Source organism: Coturnix japonica, chromosome 1 (assembly GCF_001577835.2).
Source record: "Coturnix japonica isolate 7356 chromosome 1, Coturnix japonica 2.1, whole genome shotgun sequence".
Classification (NCBI taxonomy): domain Eukaryota; kingdom Metazoa; phylum Chordata; class Aves; order Galliformes; family Phasianidae; genus Coturnix; species Coturnix japonica.
The window spans coordinates 5,597,446-5,618,801 of record NC_029516.1 but is presented as its reverse complement, the minus strand read 5'-3'; the positions used below and the strand labels follow the sequence as shown (position 1 = coordinate 5,618,801).

The following is a 21,356-nucleotide window of genomic DNA, read 5'->3' as shown; positions in this document are numbered from 1 at the left end:
ATGAGTTGAGGTGGAAGGATCCTCACAGATCACAGAATCACAGAACTGTAAGGGTTGGAAGGGATCTCTTGAGATCATCGAGTCCAACTCACTTGGGTAGAGATGCCTTCATTAGACCAGGCTGCTCAAAGCCTTCAAATTGGCACAGTGGAATCACAACGTACCCTTGTGCTTTCTGCTGTCTGTGGTGTTTAGGCTTCTTCTCTGACTTTTCTAACTCTGATTCTGAGTTACAATTAGTTTTTCCATTTGTAAAGGTTTTCCTTTCACGTAGAAACAACCTTGACCATGCAACTGAAAGATGACTCAAACGTTATTGTTGAACTGTACACACTTCCAAGGTCTGCACTACTCCAAGTGAAGGAATAAAGTAACCTTTAAAGGATACTTTATAAGAAAGGTTTCAAATTAACAAGTAGGAGACCATAACTTTAATACTTGACCATAGTCTACTCCTCCACCTCAGTTTATCACTCACTTTCTCTTAGCTAATAGCTCTATTGGAAGGTAATAAACAATAGTTATTTTAAAATAAACATACACCAATTTGCAAACAAATCCATTTTCTCACAACATTTCTGAGATGTGCCACAAAAAGCTTTTGTCTGCTGTCTGCGTTTTGGCAACTTCATGTGGCTTTAACACCTGTATCTATTTGAGCTCTTTCATAAAGCTCAGATGATGATCTTCCTCTGTCATTTACTTCAATTTATTTCACTTATTTCTTCTATAGCCTGTTTCAGTCACGTTTTTCCACTGCAAATAAAAGCCGTTTGTTCAGGAATCTCCCATCAGGCCTCCAAATGGGAACTCACACAAAGAGAAAACAAAACCAAAATAAGTCATGAGATTGTTGTTGTTTTGATACTGATTTTTTTTTTTAATGAACCCATTTGACTTTCTAAACTCTCCCATCCTTCACCCCTGAAGCTTGCAGTGTATTTGAAAGAGGCCTCACTATTACAGCTTTCAGTACGTGTCCATTGAACTCCTTATAGCCTGTCCTATTTCATTTTTCTGTTTCACTTGACACAGTTTTGGACTTTGTGTTGCTCTTGGTCATAACGTCAGCCTTCTTATAGCGTAAGATTATGTCTGAGAACTAGGGACCAGAGAAGAAACTGAGCAGAAGCCCTCAAAAACAACAAATAAACTGATGAGAAGCCCTGAGAAGAATTTCCTGGGTAGGAGACAGGATCACTTTATAAGGTAGCCTCTAGAAACTGGTTTGGCCTCTACAAAACACGGCCCTGAAATAAGGCAGAGAGGCTCTTACACCACACCTCCCACTCTGCAAGCTTGATGTAATAATGCTGATTCTCCTGGTGGCAGAAACAGCAGTTCCCAAAGGGGTCATCCTGCAAGGTCCCCACAGGAATATGGCTTTAATGATTTTTGCTGTCAAATTGCATCAGATTTAATTTCAGGTCCATAAGAGAAGAGAAAATCCACAATGCTCTGCTATAGAAATGGCTCATTCTCAGGCACAGGGAGGCATTTATTCAACCAAACAGCACTAACACCTCTGTGGAAACAAGAAACCATTTCCACATGTGCACCATTACCAGGTAACTGGGTGCAGTGTGGTTAAGCAACCTGATATAAGGTATTTTTAACCCATCTCACTGACCTGGCCTCCCCAGACTGCATTTTTGTTATTTAAACGTTTTAAAAATCTCATGTAGAAAATACTAAAAAGGAACAAGAGCCACCCAGATTAACAGGCATCAGCTCTCACCCTTAGGTATGTCCTGTCTCTACATTAAAAAATTGCTTTACCATTACAGAACTTGTTCCATTCCTTTTCCCTGTTTTGGAGAATTAAAAGTCTTAAGGATCTGGCTTTTGTTCTTTACAGAAGGAAGGCAACAAACATGACTGACTGCAGTAGTCTTTCCATTGAAAATTTAGATAAATGTGCTGGTAAGAATGTCTTCCTGCTGTTGCTGGTGCAGGGTTCCAATGCCAACTGCTGGGGCTGGTAAAGGAGGTCTACTCACAAGACGGAGCTGAAATGAGAGCCAGGAGGAAGTGATTAATGAAGCACAAATACAGAGCCACATCTTGAGGTTCTCTGATTCCATGGTGATCCCTAACTATGCAGTTCCAGTTGGAAGTACTGCAGGAAGTTATCCTCCATTTCCTGAAGACTTCAGTTCCAAGAACATCATAATGCATGATCTGCCACAGCAAACAGCAGCTTCAGATTCTCTTCCTACTCGCTGTGGTACCTTAAATACATTGTTTTCTATCTGGAATCTTTCATCATCCAGTCTGTTTAGACTAAACACCTGGTAAAAGAATGCTCTGGGCTTGTTCATTTCTAGTAAAGGGCTCTACAAAAAGCTAAGAAATTAGAATACACAGTTTAGACATTAGACCTACTTTTATGTCTGAGCATCACAGAATTTTGCAGTCAAAAGCTTCAAACTTCATTTTATAGCCCATTTTATAGAGCATCACAGGGACATCTTACCTTAACTCCCAGCTGCTTTTCAAACCGTGGTGACACAAAGGACCAAGGACCCATATTCTGTGGTTCTTCCTGACTCCAGATGAAGACTAAAGAAAGAATAAGGGTACATTACAAAGGCACATCTTTTCAGCAGCTCAGTAAAACATTTTGCTATTGTTGCACTGCTGCTTTTTGTTTTGTCTTGTAACTGTCTTTGAAATGGTATCTTGACAGACGGAATTCATTGCAGCTGACACCTTGCTGCAGTCAAACCAAAAGTACGTCCACCATTAGAGTATACTCACACTATTTTTCAGTAGTGATTTACAGAAGCTAAAAACAGCAGAGAGAACAACTCTTTTATAGCACAAGTGGTAAAACATTTTTATCATCCTGCTCTAGAAACACTAAATGCATAGAGATGCACTGGGGGAAGAACAAAAAAGAAAATAGCACTTTAGCTTTTCATCCTAGAAGGCAAGCAAAAGATTTAAGAGTTCAGAAAGAAGAAGGTAAAAATTTACTTACCTTTGGCATGGCTGTATTTGCTCAGCTCTTGCTGCAGAGCTTCCAATGGGAAAGGACACAGTTCTTCAAGTCTTATAATAGCTGTGTTGTGTTGTTTTTCTCCTAGTGTCTCTCTTTGCTTCACCAGAGCATAGTAATGCTTTCCAGAACAGAACACCACATGGGTGACACTGAAGGAAAAAAAGAGTGTTTCCAAGTTTAGTGTTTTACAGAAACTCCACGCAGAACAGTTTCACACCTCTAACAAAAACAACCAGCCAAACGTTAAAGACAATTTAACTGAACTAAATTACTACCCTAAACCATATTTTCTCCTTTGCTTTCCCTTCTCTCCCACTTTTATCCAACAGTTGACTAATGCCTGGGCACAATAGACCAGAGCCCAGAAGTCCAGTTTCTTCAGCTTTAACTTTGCTTTAAAATTAAAATCTAAGTCAAAGGTAGCTGTCTGTGCTCTCTCTGTAGAGAATAAACCCCAGAGGACAACCATCTTCCAGATATAAGAGGAACTACCTTTAGGATATATGCAATAGTTTCCAGCTGTAAGAGAGGTCTCATCTGTCTAAGCTTACTAGACAAAGGCAGTAAGAAACCCTATACTTTGTGCCTCCTCATTCCACTTACAAAACCAAGATGCTGCAATACAGCCAACTATGACTGTGGGCAAGAATGCAAACATTTGAGATGCTGACAGACTTGAGTAGTACTAGGACAGGGATTAAGTAAGAAGGAGAGAAAAATATAAAGGCTAGAACTGCTTTTTGTGAGCAGGACTCTTTAAAATAGCATCTGAAGGGAAGAAGACAATACACACACAAAGATTTGTTATTGCCCTAATTTCACTTCATCAGCTCACGCATCCCAACAGCAACCCGTCTCTTCACCTAACAGCTGGTCCCAGCAATGCTAACTAATGGGCATGGTTCATCCATCAGATTAGCAACTAGTCTAACAGACTCCCTTTGGAGGCAAGGGCTGGAAGTCTGAGCACTTTACTATTATGCAGGCAGTTAGCTTTACTACCAACAAGGAAGCAGAGGAAAAGGAGAGGAGTAACCTTAAGTCACCCATCATGCAGGTATTTCCCCTACCCCAGTAGTCACCTCTATCACCTCAAACCCGAGCTGGTAGGTAGCAGAAAGGGACAGGACTTCCTTTCTGAGCTTTTCTTATAAGAAAGTAGAGCTACCTTTTAGGCTCTACCGAGGAGTCACCGATGACAGGCTTGAATGTTGTTCTTGGAGCCATTTCTTCAAAACTTGATACAGCAGCCTAAGTGGGGAAGTAGTGGAAGTTATGAAATCTAGCTGCCTTTTATCTCAGTCAAAGCTGGGAAGATGATTTGGAGACGAGGTTTTGTTAAATATAAAACGTACAGTCTTCCCTCTTCCTCCCATTTCCCCTCCCACAGAAGACAGACAGAATGGTAACATTCTAAAGACCACCACTGGACTAAGAATCAATCCTTTTTTGGGTTCACATGCACCCACCTTTAACCCTCAACCTATCAGACCTCAAACAGGCAAAACCCCATTGATTTGACCCTAAAACTGGCAGAACGTATAGAGGAAAACAAAGAGAAAGGTTACAAGAACTCAGAAGAGGAGGAAAAATAAGGAAAAGGAAGATAAAGTTTTCCAGCTTACAGGGAGCCTGAGTAACACTTTCGGAGAAGCAACAATGAGAGGTTTCCTAAAGTTTCGGACCATTTGCCTCCGGAGTAAATGGAAATACTGTGCTGGGGTGGTGGGATGCACAATTGACATGTTCACTCGGTCCCCATCAACTCCTTCTTCTGAGCTGTCACACATCTAAGGGGAACACAGCAGTATTTTGTCAAGGAAGCAGTGATACAAATGTACAAGTGTCTAGGCACATAAGGCACTTCACTATTATAAGAATAGAAGAGCAAATATCCCAACTAAAACACTGATTGCTAGGGAAGAGTAATTTCAGAAAAGAAAAGGCTTTAGCATTTGCCCAGTACCATTACATCTGAGCTGCCTTCATTAACTACTCTGTAACCAAGGCATGACAGTTCTTCTAGCAGTTATAGGTCATGACCACTCCACCAGAACAACAGCACCACTAAGTATGCTGCAAATTTTTCCCTAAACCATTACTCAGCCAGAAAAGCTTTCATTCACTACAATCACAATGGCACTACAGTGGGTATCTTTTCTTTGTGCAACAAATTTCCTTATTGTTACTTAAGTGCCCAGTATTCTGCTTATATGCTCTATGCATACTGGGAATATCTGTGAGTGGCTTGAAGAAGAAGGTGGCTGCCTGTTTCCAATGCCAAGCCAAAGTGCTTTAAGTAGGAAGTTCCATTAGAGGCCTGCTATTTGCAATACAGCACTTCTGGCTTGCTGCTGGACTTACTCTGTGGTATGGTGACATTGCTGAAGAGTGACAGTCAGAAAATAGCAGGCAACAATGAAGCACATGTGCAGAGGGCACAAGACTTTCACAAACACTACAAAACTTTACATTACAAACATTCACATTACCCCACACTCACTTAGGCAGATGAGTGAGACCTAATGGGAACAACAAGCATTTATTACAAAGTTCAGTCAGAGTTGTGCACTAGAGCTGTTGTAACATCTAAACCAAAACTGCTTCATCACCACTTCCAGACCTGCACCTCCTCATCACAGCTTCCTTTACTTCTCCACTATCAGAGCAGCCCATCCCTGCTGTACGATCCTGTCTCCAGCTCCTGCTATCACTAGCAGATTCATCGTGAATTTGGGATTTTGCAACAGAACTCCCACAGGACAGGCTGAAGAATGTGAATCTGAGAGGTGAAGCAGGGTACCTGCAGGAAACGTTCCATCCGGCAGGACGAGTGCTCAGGGCCTGCACCATCATAACCATGCGGGAGAAGAATTACTATCCCACTCTGCAGAAGCCATTTGGCCTCACCTAAAACACAGAATGAGAAAGAAGGGAAAAAATATATTTCAATAGAACATAAAGCCCTAAAAGACTTTGTACTTTGCATGAACTGCTCAGGAAAATGGAACATAACTAAGTTTCCACACCATTAAGGACAGCCCTGAAACACGTAACTGTATTTAGCGGTGAGATTCACAACCATGAAATGGCACACATAAGATCATCTGAAATTTCTGAAATACTCATTTAAATTTGGGCTTTCAGAAAACTCATGGCATCACATCAAACAGTGAAACTTGTAAAACTCTGTCAGAAACATCACCAAATTATGCAAAACATCTCTTTAACAGCATTGTCTTCCTCATTAACAAGCACTGGCACTGCTAAATCTCCTTAGTAAGTCCTCCAAGCATAATTCACTGCATGTTTTCTGTACATCTTATCATTTAGTTCTGTGCAAGTATGAAGCAGGCAGCATCCTGTCATCCTGTCTAGCTAATACAGCAATGCTTGCAGGAGGATAGCTTCGTAGGCTAAGAGATTACAGCCAGATCCAGAAAGCAATTAATCCTGACCTTAAATACATGTCGAGGATGTGTGAGATATACAAGGGATCTAACAATTCCCATCTGTGATTAAGAACTGTACGCAGAGGCCTAACTGAGGATAGATACCAATACTGTGGACCCCACACACCAGAAATCCCACTCTAGATTATAAAGTCAGTGTATCCTCAGTATGTTCCACCTGTGAAAAGTCTTTTCACTCTGATTATTCAGAATACGTGTTAGTCAAACTGAGATGTTACTTGCAAAGCATTTTCTTTTTTTTCTTGTTTGTTTTGTCTTGCTCCAGGAATGTTAAGAGAGATCTCCCAAAGGAAAGGTACATTCTAACAAGCTACCAAATACACGTGCACACACCATAAATTAAAGAGGGAGAAAGGGGAAGAAAGGTTGTTAACACCAACTGTCCATTTAGAATGACTATCGCCTGCCAAGGATGGGGTCTTTCATTTTAGATGGAATGCCATCAGAGGAAAACTGCATCGAAATTGGGATCTCATAGGCAAGCACACACGGCTTCTGGATAAAACATAATTCTTTTCTCAACACGCTGCCCTTTTATGGGCAAAGCTAAAGGATTTTCTAATAATACAAAAAATTAACTGTAAATATATTAGCTACTTGTACACTCACCTCCAGAGATGAAAGTGTCAAATATTATCTGGGCTCCATTAAAGAAGTCTCCAAATTGAGCTTCCCAAATTGGCAGTAACTTAGGACTCTCAATACTCATTCCATATTCAAAACCAAGTACAGCTTCCTCAGACAAGGGACTGTTACTCACCTAACAGAAAGGAAATTGTTGGGAGGGCCAGGTGAGAAAGATGGGATTGGAGCTCAATGATCTTTAATGTCCCTTCCAACCTAAGCCATTCTGTGACTCTGTAACAGCCTAAGGTTAAGAACTTTGGCAAGCAGGCACGTTGGTGCTAGGCACTCTCAGGACTTGTACTCCAAAGACAACTCATGGTCACACCTTTTTTGCTTCTGAATGAAGATTCTGAGGGAAGAATAATAGCTGATCTCTTATGGAAAAGCAGAATTCCTTGTTCAGGAGGGTAACTAACCATACACTACAATTATAAACTTGCTACAGGTCAACTTAAACCAGTAATCTGCCTTTTGCTTGTCTCTCCTTAATCCAGGTAGGTTTTAGGCCTCCATAACTGGGGATTGCCAGGCTATATGGCAGCTTCAAAATACGCTCTCCTTCAGCACAACTTGAAGAAGATTGTCTCATGTACCACAGAACCTACCTCTAAGAAACCCTTCTGGTCTGGGGACATATGATTCAGAGGAATGTAGGTGTCATCTGTTTCTTGGCAAACCAACATTGCATGTCGCTGGCTAAAGGTTCCTCTGCCAACATCTTGTCCACTTAGTCTGATGTTAAACCCTTTCCAAGCAAAAAGCAAAACACTGATTTAGTAAATCATACAAGAAAATACACAGAAAAATAAATAACAGTATCCACTTCCAAAATGTCACTTTTCTTGTTAAGTTCTTTCTTGAATTTCCCCTCCAACTTGCAGAGAGGTCTCATTTCTCCTCCTATCAGTCAAAAATTATTTTGGAGTGTCTCAGTTTGCTAAAGCAAACTGTACAATACAGGCATCCTGTATCACATGTAAACAGAGTTCTTCTTGAGAAGAAGGAAAATTAATCATAGCATGAAATATGCTACATAAGGTAGAAGTACACGAGGCCCAGTTGAAGTCACATGCTTTGCTCACATGCTTGGCACTAAATACTGTCTTCTTGGTGGGGTGGGAAGAAACAATTTATAAATGACATTTACTATCCAATCTTCAGATAGCAGTAACATACAGGATTCATATTTACCTTCTCTTACTCCCATATAAATTTTCACACATGTTCATCATGTCAATCTTTGAACCCAGGAATACCTAAATGGCATCAAAAGTAAATAATATAATATTTTCGCTATCTAGTTGCCTCTTACCTTGGCTCAGCAGGGAACCAAATGCTAAAGTTTCAGCTGTTGCCCAGTCCAGCTTGTTTCCTTCCTCCATTTTCTGAACTCTTGACTGAAAAATTAAAAAAGGAAAAAAATTACTATTTTACATTCTCCAGTCTGTGTTCCTTGTAGCATAGATTGAAGTGAGCAAAAGGAAACAAAGATCTACAGAGAGAAGTACTGTTTTTCCTACAGCCAACTTTGGTTGGTTTGAAATACATGCATTCTAATTTCAGCACATCCTGAAGACAGCTACTCTGCTGAACACAAAACCATGTACAGCCCACGTATAGAAGTATCTTCATGCTCTACTGACCTGTGCATATGTCTTTAGAAGATGGCTGTGCATCTGGAGCTCTTCAGGCACCTCTACGGACTTGACTCCAATAAACTGTAGGAGTGGTATTGGCATACCTGTGTCCCAAGTGGTGATTTTAGCAGAAGGTTCAACCAAACCTTTCCAGTGAGCTTGCAGGTTGGTAGGAGGTGGACTATACAAAGTCATGTTGGCAAGATGATCGTTTAGTTTAGAATAGTAGGTTGTCTTTATCTCAGATACTTCAACGTCAGTCATGAGCCCAGTAGCTACAAGGTGTTCTGCATATGTGTCTGGGATACTCTTACGGGATCTGTAGGGAAAGGATTCACACCCCATAAACATTAAGACTGAAAAGTGTCATTTCAGAACAGGGAAATACCATCTTCCTTCCTGACAGATAAAATGGAAAACTAACATAAATTATGACCTACTGCATAATACTCATTTGGGTCAAGTTTTCTTTCCTGACATTTCCGGAATAACAAAAATTCCCTTGGATTCATGCTTTACAGTCCTTTGTTTAAGACAGTGCCTATTGCTGGCAACTACAGGTAAAAGGCCAGTCTGAATGAGAGGATTTCTTGATTTGATTTCTTGCCACGAGCAATCAAGAATTTGAAATCCAAGGGCTATATGCAATGTTGTTCTCCAAGAGGCATCAAAATGCATATTCAAGAATTGACACTGGTGGTTATCTTTATTAACATGTTATCAGACCTTAGTCAGGGACTGCTGACAGTACAGCTACACTGAACATTTGACAATATGACAGAAGGATCTCTAGCCTACAGATATCCCTATTAGAGTAGTGGACAATACCAATGAGATATATAAAAAACACACTTTGTGTTCTCCCATTGGGTGGTGTTACTCTTACCTGATGATTTTGTACATGCTAGGGTTGGTGAAGAATGGTTCATCAAGTTCATTGTGGCCCCACTGTCTGTAGCACAGCAAGTCTACTATCACATCTCTGCGGAACTGGCGTTGGTACTCAACTGCCAGTCGTGTGGCACGGAGAACTTCTTCAGGATCATCCCCATTGACATGGATAACTGCACATCCAACAATTTTACCTGCCCAGAGATTAAAAACAGTTATCAGTAATCACACTCAACCCCCCCTCCAAGAAAAACAGACACAAACATATCCAGCAGAAAACTACAGGCACCAGCACTCAGCATACTTAGCAAATCTACAAAAGATGTTCTTTTTGATGAGTACTGGAATAAGGAGGAGTCGTCCCTGAAAGGAAGTGCAATTGGCTCAAGCTGTTGCCTTTGTCATAGCTAGAATACAACTTCTTTATCAGCAGTAAATTCCTACTTCACAAGAAGAAAAAGACTTCAGGGAATGAGGAAGAGCTACTTGATTGATTCTGTTAAACAAAAACTGAGTTTTCTGTCTTTCTTCACTATGACCACTATGAATTCATATAGAATCATAGAATGGCTTGGATTGATAGGGGGGGGGGCCTTAAAGACCATCTCATTGGCCTTCCAGGCTGCAAGCACATATTGCTGGCTTATGTTCAGCTTTGTCCACTAGGACAAAAGCTTTTTGCTTATTAACATTCATTCTGGCCAGAAGGAAAGCTCTCATTAAACAGAACACTGCAAAATCCAAATGTCTTAACATGTTTTCCCATACGACAATTTGTGAATTCTGAGAATTTGGACTTAAATGTTCTCAGCAATGGAGTGCTCTTCTCCTATTTAACTGACCAAATACTGGAAATTTAGGATGGTTCACTCCTGACCAATATCATATTTCCTCCCTAACAAAATCCTGAAGACCAAATGGGAAAGACCACTCATTACCTAAGAAAAAAGAAGAAAACACAAAGAATGGAGAAAAAAAGAAGTCATAGTAATTTATTGACTATATACAGGTTTAATGAATCTACTTGCCTGTTTTGACGAAGCCGTAAGACAAATACCTGACATTAAATCTTATACGTATACATTAGTGCATTTTAAATTCTAGGAAACATACACAAAGGAACTAAGTGCTATGTCTGTGGTCTGGTCAATTGCAATACATCTGTTTATCGTTAAGACAGACTAGCCCAAAGCCAAAGGTCTTCCAAGTTTAAGTTTAGAAATGACATAATTCTCATCTATCAATCAAAAGCTTAACAAGTTCACCTGATAGCAAACTAACCATTAAAATGAAGGAGAAGCTGTTGAAGTTAAAAAGATATACTGAAAACACACCTATTACATACTCCATCACAACACGTTTTTAAAAGCTGCCAAAGACACGGAAGAAATCAAATGAAATTATTATTAAGAATTCATGTACGTCTTGCAAATATTTCATTACATTCTGTAACAATATAACAGGATTTTCCCTTGGTAGTTAGTCTTTACTACAGAGTAGGTAGGAAAGGGAATACTTTCAGCACTTGAACTTTTGCTAGTAGGAGGCAATAATCAGTAATAATTTAATCTGATATTCTATTATCCAAAAAAAATATAGATTAATGTAATTCCCTAGTGTTGTTAGCATTTGCTATAAAATCCCATCGCAATAGCAAACATTCATACTGGTGTTTAAAAGCCTTCCTTATTCTTTCTGATACATACCAATGTCACTACAGTACAGTGATGATCTTCCTCTCTCTGGAGGAGTGGTGTAGCCCAGCTGGTTATTAACAATCAAATGGATGCTCCCACCAACTCTGAAATGTGGTAGACCGGAGAGGGTCAGTGTTTCAGGAACAATCCCCTGCCCAGAGAAAGCACCATCACCATGAACCTACATTAGGGAAGAAGGTGGAAAAGTCTCATTTGAGGGAACACTGAAGGAACAGCAACACTGAGGAAACAGTAATTCACTATGCAATACCTATTGCTGGGTCCAGTTCTTAATCCCTTTCAGATTACTGCTTTCAGGATGGGCACATGATTGCCTGATCTACTTGGAACAGATCCATAATGTCTTAAATTGACCCACTGGTGCTCTGGTGACTGCAAGTATCACAGCTATAGCAAAGCTGCAGCATTAAGTACCAACCCAGTGACCACTGAACAACAGCAAGCCATTCACTGTAGGATTTGCTGCAAGTTAAATAGTGGTGAACCATGACTTATACCTAGTCAAACAGAGACAAGAGCAGATACACTAGGAAAAGAAGTGAAAAGAAACACAAAAAAGAGATTAAGAACCAATTCCAGACAGCACAAAGACTTATTTCAACAGTACCATGATAAAATGACAAAATTCTAAGTCCTGCTGTATATTTTTCAACCTTGTTGTTAACTCTTCTCAAAACCCATTTAACTAAAAGAAGGCTAGCAGTGGTAGTTTAAATGCAAAAGCCCTCAGTGCAAGGTATCAAAAATCAAGGAAGGAAGTAGAATCATTTCTTTGAAAATCTAGGAACTGGAATTGTTTAAAGGCCAATACTTTCATATATGGCACCTAGATCTATTCCTTTCCCTTCACTTTCTTCATAAAGAGGATCCCAGTTCCTCATATTCTACATTAACTCGTTCTTGTTTGGTATTTTTTATATACACCATTTCTGTTCACATGATGGTCCGGGAAGTCATACAAAGTGCAGCTACAAGTTGTGACCAAAATACCTGCAGGCAAATAACTTTGTCTCCAGGCTGTGCAGAGCTCTCTGGGGAGTAATCTCCATCGAGCAGAGACTGTTGTCTTCCTCGTGTCTTGCCCACGGCCACTGGATTGATTGCTTCTAAGTGTGAGGGGTTTGGTAGCAAGGTGACATGCACAGGCCCTGTGCGAACCAAAGTCAAGATCCACAGAAGATGTCAGGTGGGAGAGAAACATCCCAATGGCTGCTGAATTCTCTGGAAACTCACTCAAACCACGCATCTTACGGAACATGAGCTGCATGGAAACCCCAAACCTTTTGTTTTTTTAAAATCTCTTTTCTGATTGATACAAAAAAGAAAAACATTCCCAGAAATATATGCTCTCCCACTCTTGAGACAGCCAGGATGCCTCAAATACCAACATATAAACTCATTTCATAGAGTTCTCTTATAAATCTCCCAGGGAAATCTGGCAGAGATACTGTTACGAAGGGAATACACTCTCACAAAGGTAACTTTTTTCACTGCTTCAGCATTCACAAGACAAACATTTACCTAATATATTTATTGCAAACAAACCAGACACATATAAACTGCCAGTAAGACTGCAAATCCCTTACCTCTGGTGGAAGCTGAAGCAAGCCTGTGAGAAGATTAAGTCTTCCACGATGAGGCATTCCAAGAATGATATCTGTCACACCACTGTACGCACACATCTTAAACAATTCGTGGAAGAAGCCCATCATGCTCTCTGCTCCTTCACCACCATATCGCTTCACTGTAGAGAACTTTGTAGCTAAGAAGCGATCAAACTCCTATTAAAAACAGGGGAACTTCAGTATTAAGCAATTTTAATCAGCAGTCTTCCATTTGTAAAACTGAAATATCATTTATATTTGTACCTATGTAAGCACAACCCTTGAAAAATCTCAGCTAGTTCTCCACCCCAGCTGTCTTAAGATCAGAAGCCATGATGAGTACAAGACTCCATTCACCAACTCCTAGACAGCTCTCTTAATTGACAAAGTTTTGGAAGCACTCAAAGTGTCTGCAGTGTCTTGCAACTGAAAACTGAAAATAGAAGATGACTGTAACTGAGAAGGGAAGACTGAGCCACAGCCAAAGATCCAAGTCAATTGCTGAACAACTTTCAATTAACAAACACTGAATTCTAAGGAATTACAGATACAAAACTAATCACACACAGAAGTGTTTGTTCAATTCCACACACTTAAATACAGTTCTGATCATTCTCAGAACAACGTGTGATTCTTAAGGGTCCTGATTTCACCCTCCTTTCTCAGAGACAAATTCCTTTGACTGCCAAGAAGGCAATACAAAATATAAGATGTGCCGTATACTTCTGTTTAGTTATTGTTACATGTTACATTTAATGCTATAACCACTTGAAAACTGGAAACAGGGATAGCTTCACAGGTCCTGCTCTTCCACCCTTCTGTCCTTGATAAAGCAGGGAGAGAAGGGGAGAAAAGGAAAGTTTTTCACAATACAGAAATATTTGAATGAATGTCTCTACTTTGCAAGTCCATAAACCTTTCTCTTGTTCATACTATGAACAAAAGTTCCTTTGCTGAAGAGCTACATGGCTAAAGGCTCAGTTCAACTCTGGTTTGTGCTCTCAAAACTTTGAAGGACATCGTGTGCTTCAAAGTTAGTAAAACAGATAGGGATGTCCAGAGCATTAGAAGGTCCACAACTGCAGAATTCAATTAAACTGAGCAATAGTGAACAAGGTACCTGTGACTCCAACATCAGTTTGCACAAGTGCTTTTTCTCTTCCGTTGTAAATGCTTCTTGTTTCAGTTCTTCAAATCTTTTAGTAAACCACTGTCTCTCCTCCAAGGTTGGGAGCTGGCTTGTTTCTATGGAAATATGCCCGCAGTACACATGGTCAAGGTAAGCCAACACATCCTCTACGGAGGCCTCTTCTTTTCCCATGTTGAGAAGCCCTGGTCAGAAATAAATGTTATTAGTGGGGAGATGGGTGGAAGCACTAAGAAGTAAACCAGTATCTTGCAATTACACTAAAATTTTGAGAGTACAAATTCATACCCTTGACTTCTTTTCTTTCATTTAAAACCATTAATATAATATTTCAGTATTATATTAATGCAACAGTCTCATGCTTATTTGCAAGGCACTCAAAATGTCTTTCAGAAAGACTTTAATGTGAATTACAGCAGGTCACTGCTTTTGAGTACAGCACTCATTTGGAGGCTCAGAGAAATGAGCTCCAACCCCACGGGCATCAGAAGTTAGTAAGCACTTGTTTTGTAGGTAGATAAGATACATAGCACTGAGAGACACACATTTATTCAAGACCACAGTGAGAGACAATAATCAAGGGCTACAGAAGCTTCATTACAATCTCAGAAACTACACTAAATCATAGAATGTTACAACAACACAAAAAAATTAATATATAACATCAGTAGATTTAAGTACAACTAAAAACATTCATGGTATCCTAAGATGTGTGAAGGTATCCATTCATTACATGATGATCTCTGCCACAAACATGTAAATAGGCTGAAGTTAACGATTTTCCATCCAACAATACATTACTGATTGAACCTCCACTAAATATTTGACTCCTGTGCAGAGGACACAGCCTCCTAATAAATCATCCATGACAAAAACTTGCTGTGATAGGGTAGCACTTACCTGTGGTAATGAGAGGTCCTTGAAGAACTTCAGCCAACTCTTGGATTTCAGGTACCACGTTCATAACAGCTTGCCCAGCAAACAGTGGGTTTATTTTGGCTGCTTTGTGTCCATGTTCAGAGTACGCAGTTATTAAACGAGCAAGGGCATGGTCAACTAAACACAAAAAGAAAGCAGAATACTGCACATGCTCACATCTAATGCATTTATAGCACCAACACATGAGTATTCAGTCCTTTGATAACCTTCTAGGTTCTGGCTGGAAAGATGTTTTTCATCTTTATCATCCTACAAGAGCTCTATCATCAGACTGCTATAATTTTGTTACTTGGAATTTTCAAGCAAGTTTACTCAAGATTTCATAGAATCATGAGCTGGAAGAGACCTTTCAAGGCCATCTAGTCCAACTCCCCTGCAATGAACACAGACACTTGCTCAGCACCTCATCCAGCCTGACCTTGAGTGTCTCCAGGGATGGGGCATCCAACACCTCTCTGGGCAACACATCCCAATATTTCACTGCCATTACTGTAAAAAACTTCTTCCATACATCCAGTCTAAATCTCCCCTCTTAAGTTTGAAACCGATTTATTGTATTATCACAACAGAGTCTACTAGAGTCTGCTGCCTTTCTTACAGCCCAACCTTTTAAATACTCAAAGGCTGCTCCCAGGTCTCCCTGGTGCCTTCCCCAGGCTGAACAGCCCCAGCTCTCTCAGCCTGTCCTCACAGAGAAGGTGTTCCATCCTTTTTGTGGCCCTCCTCTGAATACACTCCAACAGGTCCATGTCTCCCAATGATTCCCCTGCTAGCCTGTATATGTAAAGCTAACTTGTTTGCTTTGAATCTCATTACAGTAACAGGTACACCCAACTCAAGAATGGCAAGTACTGATGTGCAAAGTCCTATTTCCAACTAATCATACTCCATGCACTTGCCTTTAAGAGACCTCAAAGCTCCTCCAGCTCCACCCCCTGCCATGGTCTGGGTGTCCCCATCAGCTCAGGCTGCCCAGGGCTCATCCAGCCCAGCATTGAGCACCTCCAGAGATGGGGGACCCACACCTCTTTGGGCACCTATGCCTCACCTCTGAGTAAAGAATGACTCCCAAATGTCTAACTTAAATCTCCCCTCTTTAGTTTGAACCCATTCCCCTTGTCCTGTCACTACCTGCCCTCCCGCTGCTTAACTCCCTTCAAGCACTGCAAGGCCGCAGTGTGGTCTCCCCAGAGCTAAACAAGTTGAGCTCCCTCAACCTTTCTTCAAAACTTCAAGTCTCCTGCTTGAATTGTTTTTTCCCATCCTATAAAAGCGACCTAAAATCACTACAGTCATTGCTAGCAAAAAGAATTCCCTGTAATTAGTTAATACTAGCGTAATTCTACGTATGCATACAGAAAAGACGTAGATAAGATAGATACAGCACAACCCCATTGCTACGCTCCAGACCCTTCACAGCCTCTCTCCACACCCTCACCCCGCCGCCCTCCCTCAGCCCGGCGGTGTGTTGGCGGCCCGACCTGCTTTGCCGTTCGCCCAGCTCCACGCGGCTCCGCCAACCCTCTCCCGCCGCTTTCCGCGGCTTGTAGCCGTACACCCCCCGCTCCGTGCGGTACCATCGCCGCGAACCGGCTCGCCACGACCATCTCCACAGAGCACAACGAGCCGTGCTCGCCGCCATGGCCGCTCCGCTCCGCTGCCCACCGCCAACCGCCGGCCTCGCCGCCGCCAACGCCCCCGGTCGGGGAGGGGCGGTGCGGTTAAACGGGGCGTGTAGAACGTGCTGCACGAGTGTTTTCTGCCCTTAGTCTGCTGTATGCGATGGAGTATGGATGTATTATCACATCATTGACCAGAAAGGGGGTTTGAAGTATCAGAAATGCTGTAGTCAGTAGGAGCAGGGAGGTGATCGTCCCTCAATACTAAACGCTGGTGAGGTTTTACCTCAGTACTACCTGTTCAGTTTTGGGCACAGAATCACACTGAATGAGCTGGGTTGGAAGGGACCTCAAGGATCATGTAGTTCCAACCGCCTGGCCTGGCAGGGCCACCAAACATACACCTTTACTAGATCAGGTTGCCCAGGGCCCCGTCCAACCTGGTCTTGAACACCTCCAAGGACGGGGCATCCACAACATGTTCCAGGGCCTAACCACTCTCCTAGTGAAGAACTTCCCCCTAACATCCAACCTAAATCTTCCCTCTTTTAACTTAAAACCATTTCCCTGTGTCCTGCTATTGTCAGCACCTCACTACAAAAAAGATATTGAGGCCCTGAGCGTGTCCAGAAAAGGGCAAAGAAGGATGTTATGTTACATGATAGAGGCCAAAAAAGGTCGGCGTGGTTAAATATTTCTATTCCACGCAGAGGGAAAAACACAGATGTTGCAGAAGGATGATGAAATGCTTTTCCACAGTTCTTAGGCAAATATCAGCCTAATAGCAGGTATCAAAGCGGTTTTGCTTTAAAGCAGATGGAGCTAGTTGAGTATTTCTCAGTTAACACTGATATGAACATTAAAACAGTTAAGACTCCCAGTAAACTCCCCTCAATTACTTCTTTTTGCGTGTGTGCGTGATTGAAAATTCACTTCCTAAAGATGTATTTGATGGGATTTGCCAGCATAACCATCTTGACGAGGATGATTACACGTGGCAAAACTCTTGCTGTAACAATATATGTCAATTAAAGAGAGGTTTTATTGGCTTTGGATCATGTCTTGAGCGTGATAAAGCATTACCAGCAGAAAAACCACTAAGTTCACATGCTCTGGCTCCACAAGGGAACTCTCCTGGCCCAGCTCTCCCAGTAGATGCTGAGGTTGTCCTAGAAGATATTCTTGTCTCAATTCTGTTCTACTTGATATTGTAGCTAGATAATAAATGGAAAAGTTCAAAAACTCAGGTATATAGGTACAATGCTGCAGATAGTGAGATGTAAAGCTCACATAAAGCAAAGACTGCCTTATTGAACCATAAGGAATCTGCTGACAGGTTACATGAGTGGTGCCATGTAACAAGGCACTAATATGTGGGTGTCCTCCCCATTTAGCCCCTTTTTCTCATCTTCTCCATGCTAACAAAGCAGTTGAAGCCGGTCTTATGTAGATAAATGTTGGTAATCATTCACGCTCGCAGCTCTGACACAGCAGGAAGGTGAAACGGAGCTCCATGCTATAGCACTACCACAGCCATCCACAAACCAAAGGGCTCTATGATAAAAGCCCCTTGCCGTGACGCAACGTGACACTCAGACACACAGCGATGTCAGCTCGGCAGAGAAAGACCTGGGGGTCCTGATGGACGAAAGACTCAACATGAGCCAGCAGTGCGCTCTGGCAGCCCGGAAAGCAAATGGGATCGTGGGCTCCATCAGGAGAGGGGTGGTCAGCAGGGATAGGGAGGTGATTGTCCCTTTCTGCTCTTGTGAGGCCCCATCTGGAGTACTGTGTCCAGGTGTGGAGCCCTCAGTACAAAAAAGACATGGAGATTTTGGAAAGGGTCCAGAGGAGGGACATGAAGATGATCAGGGGGCTGGAGCACCTCCCCTATGAGGACAGGCTGAGGGAGTTGGGTTTGTTCAGCCTGGAGAAGAGAAGGTTGCGGGGTGACCTCATTGCAGCCTTTCAATACCTGAAGGGAACTTACTCCCAGGAGGGGAATAAACTCTTCAAAAGGGCTGACAATAGCAGGACACGGGGAAATGGTTTTAAGTTAAAAGAGGGAAGATTTAGGTTGGATGTTAGGGGGAAGTTTTTTACTAGGAAAGCGGTCAACCCGGGTCATTCTGTGATTCTGTGATTCTGTGAGCGGCTGAGGGAGCTGGGATTGTTCAGCCTGGAGAACAGGAGGCTCAGGGGAGATGTTATAGCTCTCTGTAACTTCCTGAAGGGGGGTTGTAGTGAGCTGAGGGTTGGCCTCTTCTCTCGTGTAATCGGTGATAGAACTAGAGGGAATGGTTTTAAGCTGCGCCAGGGGAGATTCAGGCTGGACATTAGGAAGTATTACTTCTCAGAAAGGGTAGTCAGGCATTGGAATGCACTGCCCAGGGAGGTGGTGGAGTCACCGACCATGGGAGTGTTCAAGAAACGCTTGGATGTGGTGCTGAGGAATATGACGTCACTCGGCTACGTCACTCGATGACACCACTCAGTGACGTCACTCTGTGATCGATGACGTCACGCATGCCCACAAGGCCCCGCCGCGCTCTTCCCTTCCGCCCGCAGCCACTTCCGCCTCCGCAGCCTCCCGGTAACCCGAGCGGGGCCGCCCGCCCTCAGGACCCCTCTTGGGGCTGCCCGCCTCGACGCCTGACTCCCGCCGCTCGGGATGCGCGTCTCGCTGAGCCATCCTGAATCACCGCAGCGACTCGGCTCGGCCTCGCCTCCCGTTCTTTCTCATCTGAACGTCGGAAGAAACGCGGAACGACCTCGCTTTGAGCGTCTCTTTCAATCAGGCAGCGCGTTGGTCTGCCCGGCTTGGAGCGCGGCGGGCGGCGTGACGGGAGCGAAGAGTGGGGGCCTCGATCGGCGGGAGGGGGCGGTGGCGGCGGCTGGAGGAGGAGGCGGCGCTGCCCGGGCGGCCGGGCCGATGTCTGCACCGGGAGCAGGTAGCGGGTCTTAAACGGGGCGGTGAGAGGCACGGAGGGTGGAGAGGTGCTGTTTTATGTATGTGAGGGAGGGCCCGGGGCTGGAGGGAGCGGGAGCCGTGAGGAGGTTGAGAGAGAGGCCTGTGGTGGCAGGGGGAGGGTGAGGAGGAAGGGCTGAGGTGTTGAGTGAGGCGGTGGTTCCTTCAGGCTTAAAGGGAAGGCGGCTGGAGGGCCTGTGTGCGCGGTTAGGAGCGCCCCGCAGGCAGGGGAGGGTTGTTAGCTGAGAAGTGCTTGGCTCCTTATCTCTATCGCGATGTACCTTCAGGCCTTTGGTCCTTAAAGGAAGGGGGTGTTCCTGCAGCTCTGACAGCTCTTAGGAGCGGAATCGAAAGTAAAACTGCCCGCCTGGCTCAGCATTCCTGTCGTATCGCTCCCCTCTTTCCTACCCTCCCCTTTCCTCCCCCCTCCTGTTCTGTACACTCAGATTTCCTGTTATTTCTGGTTATATTCCTGTTATTTCTGGTTATATTCCTGTTATTTCTTGCTATATTCCTGGTTAGGTCCTGGAACAGGCTGCCCAGGGAGGTTGTGGATGCCCCGTCCTTGGAGGTGTTCAAGACCAAGTTGGACGGGGCCCTGGGCAACCTGATCTAGTAAATGTGTATGTTTGGTGGCCCTGCCAGGCAGGGGGGTTGGAACTACATGATCCTTGAGGTCCCTTCCAACCCAGGTCATTCTGTGTGATTCTGTTATATTTTGCATCTTGTTTTGTCTCCTTAAAGTTAAGAGAAACTTTAATTGCAATTCACGTTCTCTGCAAACTTCTGTTTTGTTTTTTTTTTGGTGTTGTGCTTTCTGACTAAGTTTGGCTTTTGCTCTTTGAGGTTTTTTGGAGTGTCAGAAGTGGGGCTTCCTGTCTTTGTTCTTTATTTCCCTGACCTAACAGAGCACCCGCATAAAGGGATGCTGATGTGATCAGTTGAAATTGCAGTACCAGTACAAAAAAATACGTGAATTAAATCACTATAATAATGAATAAATTGTATGTCTGTGCATCCTCCCCACTTCACCTCCAGCCAAAGCTGTGTCTGTAAGGACTGAGATCTTGGTACTGCAGTCTGCAACAAAAGATTTTTATTGCTTTGTGAGTATTCAATTCAGTGAGTTATCAGGCCAAGGTGATGATGTTTATCCTTCTATTGTGAATGGTGGTGAGAGATGCTGATTGACTTTTATGTATCTTTTATTTCCTTTCAGATTAAGTATTTACGTAGATGCTTTATGATGAAAATTACCTCTGTATTTCAAGGTTGTTTTTTCTTTTTTGTTTTAATAAAGCTTTTGATCTTGGAGTATTTTGAACCCCATTCCATAGATTTCTCAAATACTGAAGTTAGTATGAAAAACAGCCAAGTAAGAAATTCAGCCACAACTTTAAAAGAGAAAATAAAGACGAGTTAAGGTAGTTAAAATAGTGAAAAAGTTCAGTGGTTTTCTGAAAGCAGCACCTGTAAGTGTTGGAACTAAGAAGAATTTCAGAGAATTCAAATATTGTTATGGAATTATATCGCTGAAAGATGAAGAGCTCACAGACCCATTGTCTCCTGTGTGTCTCGTCCTTTCTGATTGTCATCTATGAGCATTAATTCCTTCTGTTACCTTATGAAGCTCTTGTCATTATCCTGCCTTTCCACAAGTACATTCACATAAGCATTCGGTACAGAATAGAAGCTCTGTTAATGTGTATCTTAATGTCACCTTACCATT

The 21,356-nt window shown here is 42.6% G+C and overlaps 2 protein-coding genes across 5 annotated transcripts in view; one reads left to right on the top strand and one right to left on the bottom strand.

Moving 5' to 3' along the window:
* Window positions 1-856: 856 nt before the first annotated feature.
* Window positions 857-16,734, bottom strand: DHTKD1 (dehydrogenase E1 and transketolase domain containing 1). Its single transcript, XM_032442029.1, is given in 20 exon segments — window positions 857-2,009; window positions 2,477-2,562; window positions 2,984-3,153; window positions 4,173-4,255; window positions 4,630-4,794; window positions 5,808-5,914; window positions 7,087-7,237; window positions 7,710-7,849; window positions 8,417-8,501; window positions 8,748-9,060; window positions 9,628-9,826; window positions 11,339-11,510; window positions 12,341-12,496; window positions 12,498-12,611; window positions 12,937-13,131; window positions 14,075-14,286; window positions 15,002-15,157; window position 16,473; window positions 16,522-16,559; window positions 16,562-16,734. Coding segments are annotated over 20 exon segments (2,766 nt in total). The 5' UTR covers window positions 16,683-16,734; the 3' UTR covers window positions 857-1,907.
* Window positions 16,735-19,231: 2,497 nt separating this feature from the next.
* Window positions 19,232-21,356, top strand: part of UPF2 (UPF2 regulator of nonsense mediated mRNA decay) — a 48,590-nt gene continuing 46,465 nt past the window's right edge. For 3 of the 4 annotated variants that reach the window (XM_015869361.2, XM_015869616.2, XM_015869447.2), the window contains exon 1: window positions 19,232-19,610. The gene's annotated coding sequence lies outside the window, so the exon portion shown is untranslated. The remainder of the gene's footprint in view (window positions 19,611-21,356) is intronic. The other variant, XM_015869531.2, reaches the window with a different exon arrangement.